General features: G+C 52.3%; 2 protein-coding genes and 1 non-coding gene across 14 annotated transcripts in view; all 3 read left to right on the forward strand.

Moving 5' to 3' along the window:
• Window positions 1-3819, forward strand: part of grk4 (G protein-coupled receptor kinase 4) — a 31645-nt gene extending 27826 nt beyond the window's left edge. For all 4 annotated transcript variants that reach the window (XM_047044422.1, XM_047044423.1, XM_047044425.1 and 1 more), the window contains one exon: window positions 70-3819. In XM_047044422.1, the coding sequence (XP_046900378.1) occupies window positions 70-126 (57 nt within the window). In that variant the 3' untranslated portion in view covers window positions 127-3819. The remainder of the gene's footprint in view (window positions 1-69) is intronic.
• A 405-nt stretch (window positions 3820-4224) lies between these two features.
• htt (huntingtin) overlaps window positions 4225-22381 on the forward strand; it is a 29292-nt gene continuing 11135 nt past the window's right edge. For 4 of the 9 annotated variants that reach the window (XM_047044366.1, XM_047044372.1, XM_047044367.1 and 1 more), the window contains exons 1-44: window positions 4225-4631; window positions 5703-5786; window positions 6526-6658; window positions 6822-6881; window positions 7361-7440; window positions 7570-7850; window positions 8057-8235; window positions 8382-8586; window positions 8848-8895; window positions 9030-9107; window positions 9222-9583; window positions 11443-11569; window positions 11658-11773; window positions 11895-12006; window positions 12113-12250; window positions 12520-12678; window positions 13135-13232; window positions 13332-13471; window positions 13658-13721; window positions 14176-14276; window positions 14410-14556; window positions 14651-14771; window positions 15334-15479; window positions 15668-15828; window positions 16036-16250; window positions 16363-16614; window positions 16793-16903; window positions 17139-17216; window positions 17669-17892; window positions 18054-18132; window positions 18305-18466; window positions 18590-18645; window positions 18786-18934; window positions 19218-19354; window positions 19467-19583; window positions 19722-19844; window positions 19987-20246; window positions 20389-20531; window positions 20657-20891; window positions 21061-21202; window positions 21364-21543; window positions 21703-21879; window positions 22027-22103; window positions 22231-22369. In XM_047044366.1, the coding sequence (XP_046900322.1) occupies window positions 4534-4631; window positions 5703-5786; window positions 6526-6658; window positions 6822-6881; window positions 7361-7440; window positions 7570-7850; window positions 8057-8235; window positions 8382-8586; window positions 8848-8895; window positions 9030-9107; window positions 9222-9583; window positions 11443-11569; window positions 11658-11773; window positions 11895-12006; window positions 12113-12250; window positions 12520-12678; window positions 13135-13232; window positions 13332-13471; window positions 13658-13721; window positions 14176-14276; window positions 14410-14556; window positions 14651-14771; window positions 15334-15479; window positions 15668-15828; window positions 16036-16250; window positions 16363-16614; window positions 16793-16903; window positions 17139-17216; window positions 17669-17892; window positions 18054-18132; window positions 18305-18466; window positions 18590-18645; window positions 18786-18934; window positions 19218-19354; window positions 19467-19583; window positions 19722-19844; window positions 19987-20246; window positions 20389-20531; window positions 20657-20891; window positions 21061-21202; window positions 21364-21543; window positions 21703-21879; window positions 22027-22103; window positions 22231-22369 (6294 nt within the window). In that variant the 5' untranslated portion in view covers window positions 4225-4533. The remainder of the gene's footprint in view (window positions 4632-5702; window positions 5787-6525; window positions 6659-6821; window positions 6882-7360; window positions 7441-7569; window positions 7851-8056; window positions 8236-8381; window positions 8587-8847; window positions 8896-9029; window positions 9108-9221; window positions 9584-11442; window positions 11570-11657; window positions 11774-11894; window positions 12007-12112; window positions 12251-12519; window positions 12679-13134; window positions 13233-13331; window positions 13472-13657; window positions 13722-14175; window positions 14277-14409; window positions 14557-14650; window positions 14772-15333; window positions 15480-15667; window positions 15829-16035; window positions 16251-16362; window positions 16615-16792; window positions 16904-17138; window positions 17217-17668; window positions 17893-18053; window positions 18133-18304; window positions 18467-18589; window positions 18646-18785; window positions 18935-19217; window positions 19355-19466; window positions 19584-19721; window positions 19845-19986; window positions 20247-20388; window positions 20532-20656; window positions 20892-21060; window positions 21203-21363; window positions 21544-21702; window positions 21880-22026; window positions 22104-22230; window positions 22370-22381) is intronic. The other 5 variants (XM_047044368.1, XM_047044374.1, XM_047044369.1 and 2 more) reach the window with 4 other exon arrangements.
• On the forward strand, window positions 17280-17407 carry LOC124484854. Its single transcript, XR_006958016.1, has one exon. It is a non-coding gene; the product is annotated as a small Cajal body-specific RNA 14 (non-coding RNA).

Raw genomic sequence — 22381 nt, forward strand, 5'->3', positions numbered from 1 at the left:
GGGGTCAGTTGGGGATTTGCAAAAGGTCACAGAGCAGCACTTGTAACCATATGTTCTGGCTGTTTCCAGGTCTGCTTTAAAAGTGGCTACAGCGAGGAAGAGACAGATGATCCCGCTCACCTCTAAACCACTCCCCCCTTCCCCCATCTCACCCCTCACCAACCTCCCACCCCTCCGCCCCACGGCAACAGTCGCCGCCCATCAAGAGCGCAAATCTTACGAACTCGATGAATGTTGACCTGTATTTATGAGATGTATTAAAAGTGTATTATAATTAAAAGCAAAAGTATGAGTTTAAAGATTTTGTACATTTGTACTTGAATTATGTCTAGATGTATATTTTCACTAAAGGTTGTATTGTACAAAAAAGCCATATAAGTACCACTTGAATGCATACATAACATGTATTTTTTTCTTTTCTTTAGAATGAGTATGGAAAATGAGTATTGAGGATTGCTTTTTTTTTTTCTTTTTTTTTTTTAAGCACAGTAAAGCTAGTATTTTGATTTTCTAGATGTAGCATAAAGCCCCTTTCTTTTCTTTTTTACGTCAAGTGCTTTTGCCCAGCGTCAGATTCTAATATCATTATATCATGTACACCCAGTTCCAAACCAAACCCTTCCACCTAAACTCAAAAGACCCTGTCCATATTATTGAAGACTGCACAAGTGTACAAAGCATTGCACAAAATCTAATTTGTCTGCTCTGTCACAATATTGTGAAGTCTACTAAGTTGCCCTTCACTCTAAGTTTGCTAGGCCAGTGTATATGGGTCTCTGGTTTGATTTGGAATTGGGTCCCACAGTAATTCCTGTTCCTTTCTTGGTGCCCTGTAAACTGATGTATAACATTCTGGATTCGACTGGTTTGCCTACCATTGGTGTTGTTAAATGGAGGAAGGGCAAGTGACAGTCATTTTATTAATACTTGTTACTATCCAGCAGTGACATAATTGATTAATTTTATACATTGAATCTATATTCTAATCAATCTCATATTTGGCAAGTGAAAAAAGAAGAATACTATAAAAGGTGTCCCAGAATTTAAATGCAATTAGATATATTTTTCACTCACAAAAGGGATATTTAAAGTAGGCTAGATATGGAATAGACTTTGTATCATTGTCATTCCTAGAATCCACTAGTCTTTGTTAAGCTCAGACACTCAAGAGAGCGTTCTCAGAATCCAGTGCTTCATTCCAAATGGGATTGTGTATCCACTGGGAAAGCACCATGAGGAAAGTCTCCTGCATCCTTCACTCAGGAGAAGGTTTTCTTTCCTATCGCAATACATCCTTCTCAAATCTGCTCTGATTGAACTCACTTCTTATTACATTTCAACAACATTGTCTGCTTAGTGTGAACACATTGCGTTATAGTTTAAAGCACTCATTACCTGAAATGCCCCATCACTTGCAATCAACATTCCAGATTTTCAGAAAGAGAAAGGAAGCAAAAAAGAAAGAAAAAAGATAGGTGTGTGTAGAATAAATTGGCGGCCTTAAGCGATGAAGATAAAAATGACGATGAACTTGATATACAGTATCAGAAACTGACATTTCAATTCAGACTGGTTTCCTCTTGAAGACAAAATAGCTTGAATATCAGAACTTGCAACAACAACTTTCATCGGATGAAACGATGGATCTGAATTATGTTTCAGGATTTCTTTATCACCCGTCGCAAAGTACCATCTGTCAATAATGCCAAGGCAGTTCCCTCATTCACTTCAATACTTCTTTATTTTAATGTTTTAACTCTGGCAGCCCATGGGATGGTTTTAACTACATGTCCTGTCTACATTGTCAGTGGCTTTCCCTAGTTGAATGTGGCAGACTGACACTGACTAAGGAAGAGAGACTTGCATACGGACTTGCATCATTGACTCTACCACGTCTTGTTTGTCCCTCTTGCTCTTCTCATAGGAATGACTTGAGATGTGTATGTGTGGAAAAAAATCTAACAATATATATAATATACAGTATATATGATCCCCAATGTACAGGAAATCTAAAGACTCACAGGGTCACGTGTTTTTGTGTGCTTTAGTCATGCTATAGGAAACATCCTTTCCACTCCATCCTGTTATGGCGGTGACCTGTACATTTAGTCACCGTGTCACAAGTGTCACTAAGGTCAACTTTTGTCATCCTTCTTTGTTTTTGGTTTTCATTGTCTTTTTTTCTTTCCAGAGAATACTTGTCACCTGTGTAACCCTACTTTTTAATGCTGTGAAATACTTACGTTGAATCTGTTTCTTCTTGTTATGCGTGCAAATCATACTGTCACCATGACCCCGTTGAACCCTTTAATGGACAATCTGGTTATCAATCAGAGGTTTGACTTTCATGACACAGTGCTGTACTCCAGAATTTTGGTCATCCTTTTGTGATGCCGTTAATGATGGACCACTGCTCTTCGATGTAAACAATCAATCAGAATCTGGGTAAAAAAATCCAAACAGAAGATATAATTCGCTTTTTTTTGCCGTCCTCAAAGAGTCATTATGTCAGTAGTACCCTACATCACTTTTATCCATATGTACCCAGCCATTGTATGTCTCACAGTACGCAGATTCTTCTCTGGTTCCCGTTGGCCCTCACATGGTGGAAAAGCCTGCTATGCTCTAATAGATGCCCCCTCTACAGCACGTTCTTTAACCACATTAGGGGGGTGAAATAGAAGCTAAGCTTGCTCTGGTCAATGGCTAGGTGTTTCTCCACTTCCTTTTCTTCAGTGTTTACTTGCAGGCCGTGACAAAGCCACTTCCTCTCGTTATATCTAGTCTTGTTCTTATAGCCTCAAAGATAATGTAAATGATGGACTTCTAAAGCTGGAAGCTCTTTAAAAGTGGCAACCCGCCTACACACGCACATGCACTCACACACAGACACATGCACTCACACACAGACACATGCACTCACACACAGACACATGCACTCACACACAGACACGCACACACATGCACTCACACACAGACACACAGACACATGCACTCACACACAGACACGCACACACAAACATTCTGTCACCCTCCGGGAAAGGTTTGCCATTATAGCAGTAAACAGATGTTTAGTATCATTGCACTATAGAGTGTTCTAACAATGACAATAGCAACTGTCTTGATGTACCTTGTTGCCAACAATGCCAACCATGACATCAAATTAAAAAAAATAGATATTTTTATTGTTATTTTTATGATGTGACATTTTAACTGAAGACTGACATGCCTTTTACCAACATACAGTTTATGTGCCAATTGCTCACGTTTGTTTTTCTTTGGTTTTACCCCTCTCTACCCTTCCATTTCTGAGAGGTCCTAAATGCGGCTGAAGAGGAACTTACAGCTCAAACAGTTTTGAATGTCCGCACCAAGTGCATTGTAATGCCTGTTTTAAAGAAATACTTATGTTTGACTCAAGCATGTCTTGGTTATAAACTTCAGGTTTCTCGACGTACACAATCTTCACATCCTACCATACTGTATCTGGTAGATGAAGAGACCTTTAGCAACTCAAGGTGACCGGGTGACTTATTAGGTTGTTTTTTATTTCATTTTCCTATTTCATTTTTTTTTTATTTTGTTTTTATGTACAGTCATGTTGTTCAACCACTGCAGTCAATGTAATTCTTGTACAAGTTGTATCACTGGGTGTTGTACCATATCTGACATTTGTAATTATGAAATAATACACTGCCGTTTGTATAAAAACAAACTTGACTCCCCGACTCTTTTGTTCTATATATCATTTTTATGACCGATATCAAGTATATCTGATTAATGTTTGGTGAATAAAAATCACATATTATGTTCAGGAAAGTTATTTGAATTATTTGTGTGAGTGTGTGAGAGAGAAACTTTGGGTGTGTTTTGCATGTCTGTCATGCAGGTGTTTTTCCAGTATTTCATGCACGACGTCATCCCAATCTGCAATCACATGATTCAACCAGTAAGGCACCGGGTTGATTGCAACTATAAACACCGTTTTAAAACCATCATTCCAAACTGGATACGGGGACGGGCAGGCAACCCGTGCTGCAGATGATTTATCGATCTGATCGCGCAGAAATTCCGCCCCTTTGATGCTCAAGACAAAAAAGGTGCTCTTAACAACCATTCGTTGCAGCCAAAACCCTTTCGCGTAGGCTTATTTGCCGATGTACTGTCATTTAAAAAGATTAATTCTTCTGATTGGCTACTGGTCACCCGTTTGCTCCACCCTTCTCAAGCTGCCACTGCTGCCACTTCCTTCCTTGTGAGATTGTCGGGGCACATTAGGGATGGTTTTTTATCGTAGGCTGGTATGTCAATCAACAACCCGTCCATTTACAGTCAATATTGTGAAGAAATACGAAATATAGTGTAGTGAAAGCGAAGGTGGATAGGCTGTCGTAGCTGTCGCGAGCAGCGCCTACACGCTCGTCCAGCTACGCACTGCTTGCTTCCCCGTGCGTTCGCTGTTTTGCCCCCCTAGTCGATTGTGCTAGCTCAATTTGTAAATATTAGCCTGCTAAGCTAGCTACTGTCGTTAAAATGGCCACCATGGAGAAGCTAATGAAGGCCTTTGAGTCTCTCAAATCATTCCAGCAACAACAGGGGCCCCCAACAGCCGAAGAGCTTGTCCAAAAACAGTAAGTCTATGTTTTTGCCTTTGATAATTGTGTGTGCAATATGTTCATGGTAAACATGCTAGCGAGCAGTCAATATGGATGGTTAGTTAGCTAACGCTAGCCTGCTAGCTTGCTGACAGCTAGCTACCTTGCGAGAGCGAGACAAGAGATGCTCGTAAAATCAAGAACGTAGAAGGCTGTTTAGCTTGTAAGCTAGCTAATTATATAAGCATGTCATCCAGCCAGGATGCTGCTACTGCCTTTCTAGTAATGCACACCTGTCATGTTACAACACATGCACCTGTCAAAACAGAGAAGATAAACAAAGCGCCATTGGGTAGCTAAAGTATTTGTTTAGCTATTGGGGAAAACATTTTTACAGTATAACTGTAACAGCTTTTATAACCTGTGTTTGGATTAATGCAACAAGACAAGTTGGCACCATAAACCCGAAAAGACGAGCCCAAATTACAGATGCATGAACGATTGTTGACAGCACTAGATAACTCTTTAATGACGGGTTAGGCTGTTTATCTGTACGTAGTGCGTCCTACTAGATATTGTAGCAAAAAAAAGTACTTGACTTGTTTGGCTAAGTGTTTGCACAGTGTTTAATACGCAAAGTCCTTTCAGCTGCTCAAGCAATTACATAGTGTTGCAATGTTACCTTGTATTACCAGTGATTTCTTCAGGCTAATACACACACACACACACACACCTCTGCTTTCTCCTCTGTTCAACTCAGCAAGGTTTATTGGCTCAGCCTTTGGTTGCAGCTGCATGTCATGGTTTCCATTGGCTGGTCTGGGTGTACAAGGTAGAAGAGGAGGCAGGGTCATCACCTCAGCATCCATGTTGTTGTATTGTTATCCAAACGACTCCAGAGATGCCTTCTCACACTGAAAGCCAATGTGCACACAAATGGTGTTTTCGAAAGCCGAGTAACTAGACATATATTTTTGTTCCCTGCGTTTATAAATTCATTATTCCTTCCTGTACACCTCCTGTGTATTCTTCCTTTGATATAACCCTAACCCATGCACCATACAATGTATCATATCAAATATAAATGCCTGTATTTTTATTCTGCAGGAAGAAGGAGCTGGCGACCACCAAGAAGGACAGAGTCACACATTGCCTGACCATATGTGAGAACATTGTGGCTCAGTCTCTGAGGTAGGCCCTAGCACACACACCCACACACACACACACACCCACACACACACACACACCCACACACACACACCCACACACACACACACACCCACACACACACACACACCCACACACACACACACAAACACAAACACAAACGGGTCAGTCATCAGAGAGTGTGTAATAGGGACCAGTCAATTCCATGGATACACCTCACACCAGGCACAAACACACACCCTAATAACGATGTACTCTGTATAACCCCCCCCCCCCCCCCCAACACACACACACACACACACACACACAATGGGACGTTCCAGATTAGCAAGGCCTGTTGTAGCAAACTAAGCTGTGGCACAGTCATTAATGAGGGCTTAGCTGTAATTGTGATGACTGTGCTTGTAACTGCATTGCAATGGCTTGACGAGTCTCGGCATCAAGCAGAACAGCTCTTTTCCTCTCAAGTACGTGATAACCCACATGTTTCCATTACCTAGTCAAGTCCTCATTTATTCTAGAAATGACAGCCTGTCAGCCAATAGCAAGTGCAGAATGTAAACGATGATCCTAACAGTGCCGTCACAGAAACAGTCGATGCCTGCGAGGCCTGTGTAACACTATGCTGAACACATTCATCATACTCATATTATTCATAGCCATAGGCTATTCATATAAGGTTGACAGTTACTGTGGAATGAACTGCTAGAGAATGTGTGTGTGTGTAATGACTGTGCCCCCCCCCCTCTCTTTGTTCCTATGGTTCTGGGATCAGAACGTCTCCGGAGTTCCAGAAGCTTCTGGGCATTGCCATGGAGATGTTCCTGCTGTGCAGCGACGACCGCGAGTCGGACGTCCGCATGGTGGCCGACGAGTGCCTGAACAAAATCATCAAAGTGAGGACCCCGCCCCCAACCTCCGTGTCCGCACGCTCCTCTTTAACCTCCTGTGTGTCAGTCACAGCGACAGAGAACTCGTCTTCCTTTATTTGTTTCTCTTTACCTTGTGAATGAAACCCAGCAATGTGGTAAATGTTCCGGTCGTTTCTCTCCCCTCCAGGCGTTGATGGACTCCAACCTTCCGCGGCTGCAGCTGGAACTGTACAAAGAGATTAAAAAGGTACACTGGCTGTTTTGTCAAATGAGAGAAACATTCTTGTCTAAAATTCCCTGCTTTCCCCCAGCTCAAGTTTGATTGAAAGTGGTTTCACAAAATGAACCAAGGAGGAAGGCCCACCTCGCTGAAGGCGGATGGGTGGAACATGATTGGCTGGAAAGTAGCGGCACGCTCCAAAAATGACAGCTTGATGTTCCACTGGCACACAACTGTCAGAGGTTATCATTAGCTTACGCATCCTGTTTATAGTTCACAAAACCTTTCATTTTTTCTCTTTCTTTTACTTATAAAATACCTACCTTTTGTACCATTAAGACTGATGAGTTGGGCGCGATGGTATTGTGGGTGGAGCAAGGATGGTTAGAGGTTGAACATTTTTCTTTGACTGAAAGATTTGAAACTGGTATAACAATATATGACGGCACAATAAATGATAGGTGTCAAGATGGTATTGGTGGTGATGATGGTGTGTGTGTGTGCAGAACAGTGCCTCCCGGAGCCTGAGGGCGGCCCTCTGGAGGTTCGCTGAGCTCGCTCACCTCATCAGGCCACAGAAATGCAGGTAGGATGTGCACACACACATATCCAACACACCTGGGAGAGCATTTCAGTTATGTGTTGAGAGTTTGAATCTTCAGCTCTCATGCATCTAATCTCTTGTTCTTCCCTCCCTCCCTCCCTCCCTCCCCAGACCCTACCTGGTGAACCTGTTGCCGTGTCTGACCAGGATCACCAAGCGGCAGGAGGAGACGGTGCAGGAGACGCTGGCGGCCGCCGTCCCCAAGATCCTGGGCGCCCTCGGCCACTTCGCCAACGACGGCGAGGTCAAGGTGCTGCTGAAGTCGTTGGTGGCCAACCTCAAGTCCAGCTCGCCCACCATCCGGCGCACGGCGGCCAGCTCTGCCGTCAGCGTGTGCCAGCACTCCCGCCGCGCCACCTACTTCTACACCTGGCTGCTCAACGTGCTGCTGGGTGAGACACACACACACTCACACATACTCCACGCAGACACACAGACGCACATACACACACACAGCCCTCGGTTCACTGGAAAATATCACACGCGAAAACACACATGTGCATACACATATACGGGCAGATACACTCACAGACACACACATCCACACACACACACACTGCCCGGCCTGTTGTCACAGTTGAACCCAAACTGCTTCCAGGCCTGCTGGTGCCTGTGGATGAGGAGCGGGCCAACCACGTGATCCTGGGTGTGCTGTTGACCCTGCGCTACCTGATGCCCCTGCTCCAGCAGCAGGTCAACACCACCAGCCTCAAGGGCAGCTTTGGGGTCATGAGGAAGGAGGCCGACATCCAGCCCACACCAGAGCAGCTGCTGCAGGCAAGTGTGTGTGTCGTGTGTGTGTTTGCTTGCCAGGTGTTCAAGCAAGTATATTAGAACACAACGTATGTCTAGAGATTTGGATATTTGCCGTCTTGTATGCAACTCGTCCTGTGTGTTGCTAAGTGCGTGTGTGTGTGTGGCAGGTGTACGAGCTGACTCTCCACTACACACAGCACAGGGACCACAACGTGGTCACGGCCGCTCTGGAGCTGCTGCAGCAGGTGTTCCGCACCCCACCCCCCGAGCTCCTGCACATGTTCATCACAGCCGGCAGCATGCCGCACGCCAGCGTGTTCCGCCAGGACGCCGAGAGCCGCGGGCGCTCCGGGAGCATCGCGGAGTTCATCGGTAACCACGCTTTTCAAGTCCGCCTGTCGGAGCCGTTGCCGTTGGTCACTTTAAGCTGGTTGGACAGGCCCGGTTTGCTGTTAGGTTTCTGATTGGTCTTTCGAATACTTCTCCCGTCCTATTAACTTTTCCTCATCCTCCGTTCCACTAACTGATTTCCTGGTTCGTGACTCTGGAGGGTTTACTACGGGTCTGTGGGGCTTCGCTGCTTTCTCCCCTCTTCACTTCCTGTTTCTATTTCCTGTTTCCTGTCGTGTCCAGCTGGGGGAGGGTCTTCCTGCAGTCCACTCGTCCTCAGGAAACAGAAAGGTGATTCTCTTTCTCTCTCTCTTTTCCCTCTTTCCCTACTCATGTGGTCAGGTAATCAGGTGTGTGTCAGTCGATCACAACAGAGTTGGACAGCAGTGAGACACCCTATGACCTTCCCTTCCCCCTTGTCTCAGGCAAGCTGCTGTCAGGGGAGGAGGAGGGCTTAGAGGAGGACCCTGAGAGGGCGGAGGGCATGGCCGGAGCATTTTCAGGTTAGAGATGGGACACTCCCACCTCCCCCCCCAACTTAAAAACAAACCTTTACCACAGTTACTAAACCAAGGATTTGTACGTCGATTGTTGTTCACTGTGTGTCTGCCCCACAGCTGAGGGGACCGCCCAGGTGGACATCATCACCGAACAGCCGCGCTCCTCCCAGCATGCACTGCAGCCCGGCGACTCCGTTGACCTCAGCGCCTCCTCCGAGCAAGGGGGCGGGGCTCTGGGAGAGGGGGCGGAGACTCCGGAGTCGCCCAACGAGGAGGACATGCTGAGCCGGAGCTCCAGCGGCGGGGCCAACGCCACCCCGGAGACGGCCGACTACACCACGCCGGAGAACGCCACGCCCGACGGACCGCTGGACGCTCCGCTGGGTCCTAACGACCGCTCGCTCCCGCCCAGCGATTCCTCCCAGACCACCACAGAAGGACCCGACTCTGCCGTCACACCCTCCGACGTTGCAGAGCTGGTGAGAGAGAGTGTGTGTGGGTGTCTGTGTAGGAGTGCGTGTGTGGGTGTGTAGGTGGAGGTGCGAACGAGGATTTTGAAGACTGTACTGTACTGTGCCTAATACTTTTTTGGCACAGCACTGTACTCGATGCCGTGTCCTGTCAGTGCCCTTTACATGAGGCCTGAAGACAGGAGTTCTGTAGTCTATCCCTGTGGCATGAAGGTTAGGAAGAAGGAATCCTGCTGAGCACAGGGTTGTCCCAGTGCCACACCTCTTGGTGTTGGGTTCAGAGTCCATAGTTTCTTGTCTCCATATCGGCCTGTTCTGGGTGGTTGAGTGTTGCTCACGTGCTCCTCATCGTGGATCAGCACGGCAGTCGGAACTGACGTGGAGCCAAACGTCCCGATTGGACGAAATCCTTTTTACTGTGGTCTGCCCCGACCTCTCTCCCCCCCCCCCCCCCCCCCCCACTCCCCTTCTAACGCCCAGTTCCCTCCCCCTTCACGCGCTCTGTCGCAGTCTCGTTTGCCTTCGCCGTGGGCGACCCGGCGGTCTCCAAGCTCTCCCACTTCCACTGAGGGGCCAGACGACAGCGACAGCGACACGTCCTCCGCCGGCTCCTCCTCTTCCTCTTCCTCGGCCGCCTCCTCCTCCTCTCTTCCTCCTGCTGCTCTGTCGTCTCCTCCTCCACTAGCGGCAGCGACAAGGTCAGCTGATTGGATGTCTTGTTTTGTTTTTCTCGGCGGGGGAAGGGGTGGGGCTTGCCTGCCTGCGTGCTTTGCCGTGACCTGCCCCCCCCCCCCGCACTCCTTCCCTCGTTCGCCTGTCCGTCCACTTGACCTTTGAACTTTGACCCGTGCACGTGACTGCCCTCGACCTTCTCATGACCTCACTGATGCGTCGGTCCGTCAGCTAAACCCCCCTCCCCCCTGTCCGGGGGGGAACAGAGATCTCAGCGGATCTCTGGAGATCTCACCCTCTATACATACTGCGGTGGACCCTCCCTCGCTCCTGACCAATCCCGTCTCCTCGTCCTTTGAACCCAGGGAACGAGCATGCCACTTGTTTGCTTGGTGCGCTTGACAGGCCGCTTAACCTATTGGCTGGTACCCTGGACGTACCTGTCTGTCAGCCCGTCACCCAGCAACATGGCCACCCCCGGGGAAGGAGAGTGGGAGCTGGCCAGGGTCATGTCACAGAGGAGAGCCACAGAGGAGAGCCACAGAGGAGAGACACAGAAGAGAGCCACAGAGGAGAGACACAGAAGAGAGCCACAGAGGAGAGACACAGAAGAGAGCCACAGAGGAGAGACACAGAAGAGAGCCACAGAGGAGAGCCACAGAGGAGAGCCACAGAGGAGAGACACAGAAGAGAGCCACAGAGGAGAGCCACAGAGGAGAGCCACAGAGGAGAGCCACAGAGGAGAGCCACAGAGGAGAGCCACAGAGGAGAGACACAGAGGAGAGACACAGAGGAGAGACACAGAGGAGAGGCACAGAGGAGAGGCACAGAGGAGAGGCACAGAGGAGAGGCACAGAGGAGAGGCACAGAGGAGAGGCACAGAGGAGAGGCACAGAGGAGAGACACAGAGGAGAGACACAGAGGAGAGACACAGAGGAGAGGCACAGAGGAGAGGCACAGAGGAGAGGCACAGAGGAGAGGCACAGAGGAGAGGCACAGAGGAGAGGCACAGAGGAGAGGCACAGAGGAGAGGCACAAAGGAGAGACACAGAGGAGAGACAGCCCTCTGATGCTGACGTGGCTGGAGGCCTGGGCTCCAGCCTCAGTCCGGATCCCCAGCTGTTCATGCATATGCATATCGCTTCTTTGTGACAGTAGAGGTTTGAAGGTGGTGTGTGTGTGTGTGCCCTCCCCAGGTCCTGGATGGCAGTGAGAGCCAGTACTCAGGGATGCAGATTGGAACGCTGCAGGATGAGGAAGAGGAGGGGACCGGCCCTTCCTCCTTGGAGGAACACACAGAGCCCTTCTCCCAGTCCGCCCTGGGTACGTCCCTCCTACCCGTTAACAACAACCAGCGCTAAGAAGTTGTTGTTGTTGTTGGACTTAACTGTTGTCTTGTCCCCTCCCCCAGCTCTGAGTAAGCCCCACCTGCTGGAGGGCAGAGGTCACAACAGGCAGGCTTCTGACAGCAGTGTGGACCACTTCACCCCTGCCGAGGAGGCAGTGGAGCCCGAGCCAGACCACAAGGTAGGGGCTCCATCGCACGCTCGCTCCATCGCACGCTCGCTCCATCGCACGCTCGAACCATCGCACGCTCGAACCATCGCACGCTCGCTCACTCTTTTGTGCGTGCCTCCTCTTTTCTCAGCCGTCGAGAATCAAGGGCCCCATTGGCCACTACACAGACCAGGGGGCGGAGCCACTGGTGCACTGCGCTCGTCTGCTCGCCGCCTCCTTCCTCCTGACTGGACAGAAGAGCGGTGAGGGGCTCTCTGACCAACACTTCCGGTCCTGTGGACCGCCACAGAATGCACCGAACCTGTGTGTGTGACCTGTGTGTGACCTGTGTGTGTGTGTGCTCCCCAGGTCTAGTCCCAGACAAGGAGGTGCGTGTGAGTGTGAAGGCGCTGGCCGTCAGCTGCATGGGCGCGGCCGTGGCTCTGCACCCTGAGGCCTTCTTCAACACCCTCTACCTGGAGCCGCTGGACGGCACCGCTGTGGGGGGTGAGGACACACACACACTCTCACAGTATACACACACACACACACTTACAGTATACACAGACACACACACACACATACATACATCAACATACACACATACACACATCGACACATATGAATATGAACACACATCTACATACACACACACACGTGTACATGTCATGCATCTAGCCCCTTGCTCTCCCCTGCTCCTCTCCCCTGCTCCTCTCCCCTGCTCCTCTCCCCTGCTCCTCTCCCCTGCTCCTCTCCCCTGCTCGTCCTCCCTACAGAACAGCAGTACATCAGTGACGTGCTGGGCCTGGGGGGCCACGGGGACCCCCAGATCAGAGGGGCCACCGCCATCCTGTGTGGGGCCCTCATCCAGGCAGCCCTCACCAAGACACGCTTCAACATCCACAGCTGGCTGGCCAGCGTACACAGCACAACTGGTGAGAGAGAGAGAGAGACAGAGAGAGAGAGAGACAGAGAGAGAGAGAGAGAGACAGAGAGAGAGAGAGACAGAGAGAGAGAGAGAGACACAGAGAGAGAGACACACAGAGAGAGAGACACACAGAGAGAGACACACAGAGAGAGACACACACAGAGAGAGACACAGAGAGAGAGAGACACACAGAGAGAGACACACAGAGAGAGAGACACAGAGAGACACAGAGAGACACAGAGAGAGACAGAGAGAGACAGAGAGAGACAGAGAGAGACAGAGAGAGACAGAGAGAGACAGAGAGAGACAGAGAGAGACAGAGAGAGAGAGGAGACAACATGAGAGATTGTGTTTGGATGGTTGGTTTGGTGCCTTTGTGACAGATGAACTGTCATTTTCTACTTGTTTCTTTTCTTCGTTGTCCTCATCCTCTGACCTCATCCCTCTCTCCTGTGTCGTCCAGGTAACCCTCTGTCCCTGGTGGACCTGGTGCCTGTGCTCCAGAAAACTCTAAAGGATGAGTCCTCCGTTACCTGCAAGATGGCCTGTTCTGCAGTCAGGGTAAGTTGTGTGAGTGTGTGTGTGTGTGTACACACAAAAATATCTACAAGATTCTACAGTTGCAGTAGGTGTTAATACTGTTGTGTGTGTGTGTGTCAGCACTGCATCATGACCCTCTGCAGCAGCACTCTGAGTGAGCTGGGTCTGCAGCTGCTCATCGACCTCCTGACCCTGAAGGACTGCTCCTATTGGCTGGTCAGGACGGAACTCCTGGAGACCCTGGCGGAGATGGACTTCCGGTTAGCCAGCCCCCGCCAACATGAAACATGGATCTTCTAGAACACTTTTGTGTCTTTTGTAGATATACAGTATTGATTGAGAGATTAAGATTATATTTGAGGTAGTCTGGATTAAGATCTGGGGAATCCTCTATTTTCTGTTTTCTGACCTTTGCAATCAGTATTTTGCCCACTGTTCGTTCACAGGTTAGTGAATTTCCTAGAGAGGAAAACTGAGAAATTGCACAAAGGGGAGCATCACTTCACTGGGGTGAGAACCTTTTAGACTGCCTCCAGGATAAATAGCTTAACTGTCACATTGTTGCGAATGTTTATTGTAGCAAATATGTAAACATGAATTCATGCACAGAAGATGTAAGAAATAAGGGATCGAAAATGTCTTTATCTGCTGTTCAACCACCTCCCTCCCTCCCTCCCTCCCTCCCTCCCTCCCTCCCTCCCTCCCTCCCTCCCTCCCTCCCTCCCTCCCTCCCTCCCTCCCTCCCTCCCTCCCTGCCTCCCTCCCTCCCTCCCTCCCTCCCTGCCTGCCTGCCTCCCTCCCTCCCTCCCTCCCTCCCTCCCTCCCTGCCTGCCTCCCTGCCTCCCTCCCTCCCTCCCTCCCTCCCTGCCTCCCTGCCTGCCTGCCTGCCTGCCTGCCTGCCTGCCTGCCTGCCTGCCTGCCTGCCTGCCTCCCTCCCTCCCTCCCTCCCTCCCTCCCTCCACAGTGCCTGCGTCTGCAGGAGAGGGTGCTGAACGACGTGGTCATCCACCTGCTGGGGGATGACGACCCCAGGGTGCGACACGTGGCCGCCTCCACTGTCAGCAGGTAGCCCCCACCCCCTCCTCATGCACCCACACACACACACACACACTCTTACTCACTTTCTCTCTCTTGTGCTGTTTTTTGGGGGATAATTGATGTCAATGAGATATGCCCCCCCCTCCCCTCCTCCCCCCAGGTTAGTGTCCAGGCTGTTCTATGACTGTGACCAGGGCCAGACTGACCCTGTGGTGGCCATAGCCCGGGACCAGAGCAGCGTCTACCTCCAGCTGCTCATGCACGAGACCCAGCCCCCCTCCCAGTTCACCGTCAGCACCATCACCAGGTAGCACACACACACACACACACTCACCTACACACACACACACACACACACACACACACACTGTGTGTTTGATGTGGTGTGCTGTGTGCTCCAGGACGTATCGAGGCTACAACCTGTCTCAGAGTGTGTCTGACGTGACGGTGGAGAACAACCTGTCCAGAGTCATCACCGCCGTGTCCCACGCCCTCACCTCCTCCTCCTCCAGGGCCCTGACTGTGAGCCCACACACACACACACTCACACACACACACACACACACCCTCACCTCCTCCTCCTCCAGGGCCCTGACTGTGAGCCCACACACACACACACTCACACACACACACACACACACACCCTCACCTCCTCCTCCTCCAGGGCCCTGACTGTGAGCCCACACACACACACACTCACACACACACACACACACACACCCTCACCTCCTCCTCCTCCAGGGCCCTGACTGTGAGCCCACACACACACTCACACACACTCACACACACACACACACCCTCACCTCCTCCTCCTCCAGGGCCCTGACTGTGAGCCCACACACACACTCACACACTCACACACTCACACACACACACACACACACACACACACCCTCACCTCCTCCTCCTCCAGGGCCCTGACTGTGAGCCCACACACACACACACACACACACACACACACACACACACAGCTGCTTCCCTTTCTCAGTTGAATTATATATGAATTCATATTTATTTATATATATATATATTGTAATGAGGGTGATTGTGTGTGTGTGTGTCTTGTTTCTATGTGTGTGTGTAGTTTGGCTGCTGCGAGGCCTTGTGTCTGCTCACCTCCAACTTCCCAGCATGCAGCTGGAGCACGGGTTGGCACTGCGGCTACGTCAGCTCCTCCGTCAACCTCTCGTCACGCTCCAGCCTGAGCCGCAGCCGGGGGAGGGGGCTCAGGTACACACACACACACACACACACACCAATGCACGCAGAGACACACACACACACATGTGAGTAAGAGCACAGGCTCAAGAACACTGAGAAACACCATTTAGAGACGCGTTTAAATAGAACTTGAAATGACTCTCCCTCTTTCTCTCTGACTCTGTGTCTATGTCCCCCTCCCTCCCTCCCTCCTCCAGCCTGTCCCAGCCAGGTGTGGGGAGCGTGGTGGAGGAGGGCAGGAGGACCCTGACGGTGGGCATGGCCAACATGGTCCTCTCCCTCCTCTCCTCCGCCTGGTTCCCCCTCGACCTGTCTGCCCACCAGGACGCCATGCTGCTGGCCGGCAACCTGCTCGCAGGTACACACGCAAACACACACACACACACAGACAGATGCACACACATATATGCACACACCCACTTGCATACAGCTATACTCACACACACACACAGATTTACACAAAGACAAAGAACATACACAACACCCAAACGCACGCCCCAAACAAAGACGACCTCCATCACAACATTGATCCAGCACCTGCCCTCCCACCCCCTCCCCTCTCCAGCGGCCGCCCCCAAGTGCATGCGCAGCCCCTGGGCTGGGGAGGAGGAGAGCAGCCCCGCCCCCCCCGCTGCTCCCGGGAAGCTGGAGGAGCCCTGGGCGGCCCTGGGAGAGCGCCCCCTGGTGGCCCTGGTGGAGCACCTCTTCTCACACCTGCTCAAGATCCTCAACATCTGTGCCCACGTGCTGGACGACACGCCGCCGGGCCCCGCCGTCAAGGTAACCTGCTGCTTATGGGATGGATTTGAGCTTGGCATGCTTCGATAATGGCAACGATGTGTTAACATGGCGTTATGTCGAGTTAAGAGAGTGTCTGTGTGTGTGTACGTAGGCCACCCTCCCCTCCCTGGCCAACACCCCGTCCCTCAGCCCCATCCGGCGGAAGGGCAAGGAGAAGGAGGCGTTGGAGCCCAGCTCCACGCCCATGAGCCCCAAGAAGGCCGGCGAGGTGGCGGGGGGGCGGCTGTCTGAAAGCTCCGCCTCCACCTCCATCAGCAAGTCCAGCACCCTGGGCAGCTTCTACCACCTGCCCCCCTACCTCAAACTGTACGACGTCCTCAAGGCCACACATGCCAACTACAAGGTGAGAACGCACACACACAGACACTTGCAGAATTTTATTGGTTAAATCTTCCCAAGAAGCTTGTTGTTGTTGACATATGTTTTCAGTCTAATTAGAATCAGTACTGTGATTTGTTCAAATTTCAGTAAAAAAAAAGAATAAAGTTGAAATTTCTGTTAAATGTTTGCTGGTTTCCCAGGTAACACTGGACCTTCACAGCACCAATGAGAAGTTTGGAGGGTTCCTGCGCTCAACGCTGGATGTCCTGTCCCAGCTCCTGGAGATGGCCACGCTCCACGACATCGGCAAGGTCTGAACCCCCTCATCCACACCCATCATCCACACCCATCATCATCCCTCATCCATCATCACCCATAATCATCATCCATCATCATCATCCCCATCCATCATCCATCAGTCACTTCACTGATGTTTCTTACTGACAAAAATGGAAAGCATTGATGAAAACTATTAGCTGTGATGCTCAAGAAGTAAAGTCTTGTTGCCTGTCATGTGTGTGTGTGTGTGTGTGTGTGTTGGGCCAGTGTGTGGAGGAGATCCTCAGCTACCTGAAGTCCTGTTTCTCCAGAGAACCTACCATGGCCACGGTGTGCGTGCAACAAGTAGGTACCAACTGTGTGTTTGTGTGTGTAAAACCTGCTAGCATGCATGTGTGTGTGTGTGGGGTGGCGTACCAGCGCGGCAGTACTGAGCAGTGTACTGTGGCCTCCATGACGCCACCTAGAGAGAGGCTGGTTCCTGCCGACAGGGTCTGTGAAGACTCAGGTCCCCCTGTGCGATGGTTCCATACACTCCTGCCTGGCCCCACTGCTGCCCTGCAGCAGCTGCTCACTGGGACATGGAGGCCCATTTGGACTGTTGCTTTAATTCTGTGTAGTCCGACTTACTGTTAAAAAGTTCTTTCAGATATAACACGCTTATGTCCCCCTGGCTGTCCCTTTATCTCCCCCCCCTCTCTCTCTCCCTCTCTCTTTGTCTCTCTCTCTCTCTCTGTCTCTCTCTCTTCCTCTCACTCACTCCTCACCCCTCCTCTCTCTCCACAACCCCCCTCTAGTTGTTAAAGACTCTGTTTGGCACCAACCTGGCCTCCCAGTACGAGGGGGCCCTGAGTGGGCCGAGCCGTTCCCAGGGCCGGGCCCTGCGTCTGGGCTCGTCCAGCCTGCGCCCCGGCCTCTACCACTACTGTTTCATGGCCCCCTACACACACTTTACCCAGGCCCTGGCCGACGCCAGCCTCCGCAACATGGTCCAGGCTGAGCAGGAGCAGGACGCCTCCGGGTGGGGCTCCACACACACACACACACACACCTTACTCACACACACACACACACACCTCACTCACTCACACGTACCCACACTTTCACACTCACAGAATGTCCACCTGCTCTCTACACCTGTACAGTTTGTTTTCCTGATGTTGATGTGTCCCCTGTCCTCAGGTGGTTTGATGTGATGCAGAAGGTGTCCAACCAGCTTAAGTCCAGCATCACCAACGTCACTCGCCAGCGAGGAGACAAGGTACACACACACACACACACACACACACACTCTCCTAATAACATGATACGCCTGGGTGTGAGAGGCAAGGAAGGGATCAAAGACAATGAAAGGGTCTGTGTGTGTGTGTCAATAACAAGAGAATGTTAAAAAGCTGTCCTTTCATTCCATGGTGTGTGTGTGTGTGTGTCAGAACGCCATCCACAACCACATCCGTCTGTTTGAGCCCCTGGTGATCAAAGCTCTGAAGCAGTACACCACCAGCACCTCAGTGGGCCTGCAGAGACAGGTGCTGGACCTGCTGGCCCAGCTGGTGCAGCTCAGGGTCAACTACTGCCTGCTGGACTCGGACCAGGTACGCTCACACACACACACACACAGACGTGCAGTTGGACAGGAAACTGCCACTACCCCATAATTCCCCACACAGGCTGGTAAGGCCAGTGAGGTGTTGTCCCTCACTCTGTCTGTGTTTCAGGTGTTCATAGGCTTCGTCCTCAAGCAGTTTGAGTACATCGAGGTGGGCCAGTTCAGGTATGCTGGGCTGGCTGGGAGTTCACTGTCTACATGCAAAGGCACAGTAACCACAAAAGATACATAGACACCTTCTAGTTATTCAGACTGTGTGTGTGTGCCATTCCCCCCCCCCCCCCCCCCCCCCCCCCCCCCTCCAGAGACTCTGAGGCCATCGTCCCCAACATCTTCTTTTTCCTGGTGCTGCTGTCGTACGAGCGCTACCACTCCAAGCAGATCATCAGCATCCCCAAGATCATCCAGCTGTGCGACGGCATCATGGCCAGCGGGCGCAAGGCTGTCACCCACGGTGAGGGCCCCCTCTCTCTCACACACACACACACACAGACCCATGGTGAGGGCCCCCCCTCTCACACACAAACACCCATGGTGAGGGCCCCCTCTCACACACACACACACACCCACAGTGAGGGCCCCCCCCTCTCACACACACACACACACACACACACACACACACCCACGGTGAGGGCCCCCTCTCACACACACACACACTCTAACCATAAGAACCAGACACACCTTCCGCTGTATCTCACTGTGTGTGTGTGTGTGTGTGTGTGTGTGTGTGTGTGTAGCCATCCCCGCCCTCCAGCCTATCGTGCATGACCTGTTTGTGCTGAGGGGCTCCAACAAGGCAGACGCTGGGAAGGAGCTGGAGACTCAGAAGGAGGTGGTGGTGTCCATGCTGCTGCGCCTCATCCAGCACCACCAGGTCAGCACACACACACACACTCTGGACAAACACACACAGTGTCATACACAAGTCCACCTACAGACTGTACTGTTACCGGGGTTGGGACGTGTGTGTGTGTGTGTGTGTGCAGGTGCTGGAGATGTTCATCCTGGTCCTGCAGCAGTGCCACAAGGAGAACGAGGACAAGTGGAAGAGACTCTCCCGCCAGATCGCTGACGTCATCCTCCCCATGATCGGCAAGCAGCAGGTGTGTGTGTGTTTAACCCTTTAACTGGGTGTTTGTGTGTTGGCCTGTAGCAGAAGCCGTTTAAAATCTGATGTAAACTCTAATTAGTTTTCTGTGTGTGTGTTTGTGTGTGTGTGTATGTGTGTGTTGCGTCTCCAGATGCACCTGGACTCCCCGGAGGCTCTGGGGGTGTTGAACACCCTGTTTGAGACGGTGGCCCCCTCCTCTCTGAGGCCTGTAGACATGCTGCTGAAGAGCATGTTCACCACCCCCGCCACCATGGTGACACACACTCCCTCTCAGTCCTCTTCATCAGCTCTTTCTATGGCAAAGATGTCTTACCTCTCTCTCTCTCCCCCCCCTCTCTTTCTCCCCCCCCCCCCCCCCCCCCCCCCCCTCTCTCTCTCCCCCCCCCCTCCCCCAGGCCTCTGTTGGTACGGTCCAGCTGTGGGTGTCTGGCATCCTGGCCATCCTGAGGGTCCTGGTCTCCCAGTCCACTGAGGACATCGTCCTGTCCCGTGTCCATGAGCTCTCTCTCTCCCCCAGCCTGCTGTCCTGCCCCGCCATCCGCCGCCTGCACCTGGACGGCCCCGCCCCCCCGCCGCCCGGCCCCGCCCCCTCTGGAGGGGGCCCGGAGGCCAACGGCGAGACGCAGAGGGCGGCGCCGGAAGAGACCTTTGCCAGGTGAGCCCCGCCCATCTCTGGGGTTGTGTTCAAAAGAGTCTCTAAAACTGTTAAAACCCCCCCCGTCCTTTCCTCACCGAATCCTCTTTCTTTTTTATCTCCTTATTCCTCATCCACCCCCCCCCCCCCCCCCCCCCCCCAGGTTCCTGCTCCAGCTGGTGGGGGTTCTGCTGGAGGACATCTCGTCCAGGCAGGTGAAGGTGGACATGACGGAGCAGCAACACACCTTCTACTGCCAGCAGCTGGGCACCCTGCTCATGTGCCTCATCCACATCTTCAAGAGCGGTGAGCACACACACACTCTCCTGCAACCCACGCACACATTACGTTGGACTCCCACCGTCAACCCACTCTCTCCTTCCTTCCTTCCTACCTCCCTCTCCTCCGCCTCTCCTCCCTCGCTCCTTCAGGAATGTTCCGGAGGATCACGGCGGCGGCGACCCGCCTCCTGAAGGGGGAGGGGGGTCCGGCGGCGGGGGGCGGGCCCAGCGACGGGGGCGAGTTCTACCCCCTGGAGGGTCTGAACGCCATGGTGCAGTGTCTGACCACCACACATCCCTCACTGGTGCTGCTGTGGTGCCAGGTGCTGCTCATCATCCACTACACCAACTACTCCTGGTGGGCCGAGGTGCACCAGACGCCCAGGTAAACACACACACACACACATGAACTCAGTCCTGTGTTCTCAGCAGAGCTTTCACCTATGCACTTTTCCTCTCTCCTCACCCTCTCTCCTCACCCTCTCTCCTCACCCTCTCTCCTCACCCTCTCTCCTCACCCTCTCTCCTCACCCTGTCCCTCCCTCCCTCTCCAGGGGCCACAGCCTGTCCTCCTCCAAGCTGCTGAGCCCCCACTCCTCCAGCGAGGGCGAGGAGGAGAAGGCCGAGGCTCGTCTGGCCATGGTGAACCGGGAGATCGTCCGGCGGGGCGCGCTCATCCTCTTCTGTGACTACGTGGTGAGCGCTTGCTGCTGCCTGCAGGAATTCCAGCCAGGCCTGAGAACACTGGCCATGCTTAGGCTCACTGTGGAACGGTTGTTGTTGTTGTGGATGTACAGACATCTTTGAGCTCATTGGAAGTCTGTAATTTGAATCATTTCCTGCCCCCCCCCCCGCAGTGTCAGAACCTCCACGACTCGGAGCACCTGACCTGGCTGATGGTGAACCACGTGCGCGACCTCATCAACCTGTCCCACGAGCCGCCGGTGCAGGACTTCATCAGCGCCGTGCACCGCAACTCGGCCGCCAGCGGCCTCTTCATCCAGGCCATCCAGTCCCGCTGCGACAACCTCGCCACGGTGAGGTCGCCTGGCAACCTGCGAGGGTGGAGCCTATCACGGCCGTGTGGCCATGTCCCATACTGCTGCTCCTCTGACACTGGCCCCGCTCACACAATCAAATACATCAGGTTTGGTGAGGCGTCTTTCACCATTTCCTTTCCCCCCCCTCCCCCTCAGCCCACCATGTTGAGGAAGACCCTGCAGTGTCTGGAGGGGATCCACCTGAGCCAGTCGGGCTCTCTGCTCATGCTGTATGTGGACAAGCTGCTCAGCACGCCCTTCAGGGTGCTGGCGCGCATGGTGGACACGCTGGCCTGCCGCCGCGTGGAGATGCTGCTGGCCGAGACGCTGCAGGTGGGCCACACTGGGGGGGGGGGGAGGGGGGGGGTTACATGTTGTAAAGGGAGTTTGAAGTTCCAGTTGAGGTTTCAGTTGAAGTTTGGACCTTGTGGGTTGTTAGCTGGTACTGAGCCTTGTGTGTGTGTGTGTGTGTGACTCCAGAACAGCGTAGCTCAGCTCCCTGTAGAGGAACTGGACCGCCTGCAGGAGTACCTTCAGACCAGCGGACTGGCTCAGAGGTAATACTGCTCTCTGTAACGTCACTAATGCTCTGAGCACCACCACGAGAGGGAAAAGGATGAGCTCTTCATCTTACTGTGTCGTATGATTTGTGATGTTGTCTTTACTTTCTCCTTCCTGTTCCAGGCATCAGAGGTTCTACTCCCTGCTGGACAGGTTCCGAGCCACGGTCGCCGAGGAAACGAGCAGCCCCGCCCCTCCCGTGACATCACACCCCCTGGATGGGGACCCGCCCCCTGCCCCTGAGTTGGTCATTGCTGACAAGGTCAGAGTACTG

The sequence above is a fragment of the Hypomesus transpacificus genome, chromosome 22, assembly GCF_021917145.1.
Source record: "Hypomesus transpacificus isolate Combined female chromosome 22, fHypTra1, whole genome shotgun sequence".
Lineage (NCBI taxonomy): Eukaryota > Metazoa > Chordata > Actinopteri > Osmeriformes > Osmeridae > Hypomesus > Hypomesus transpacificus.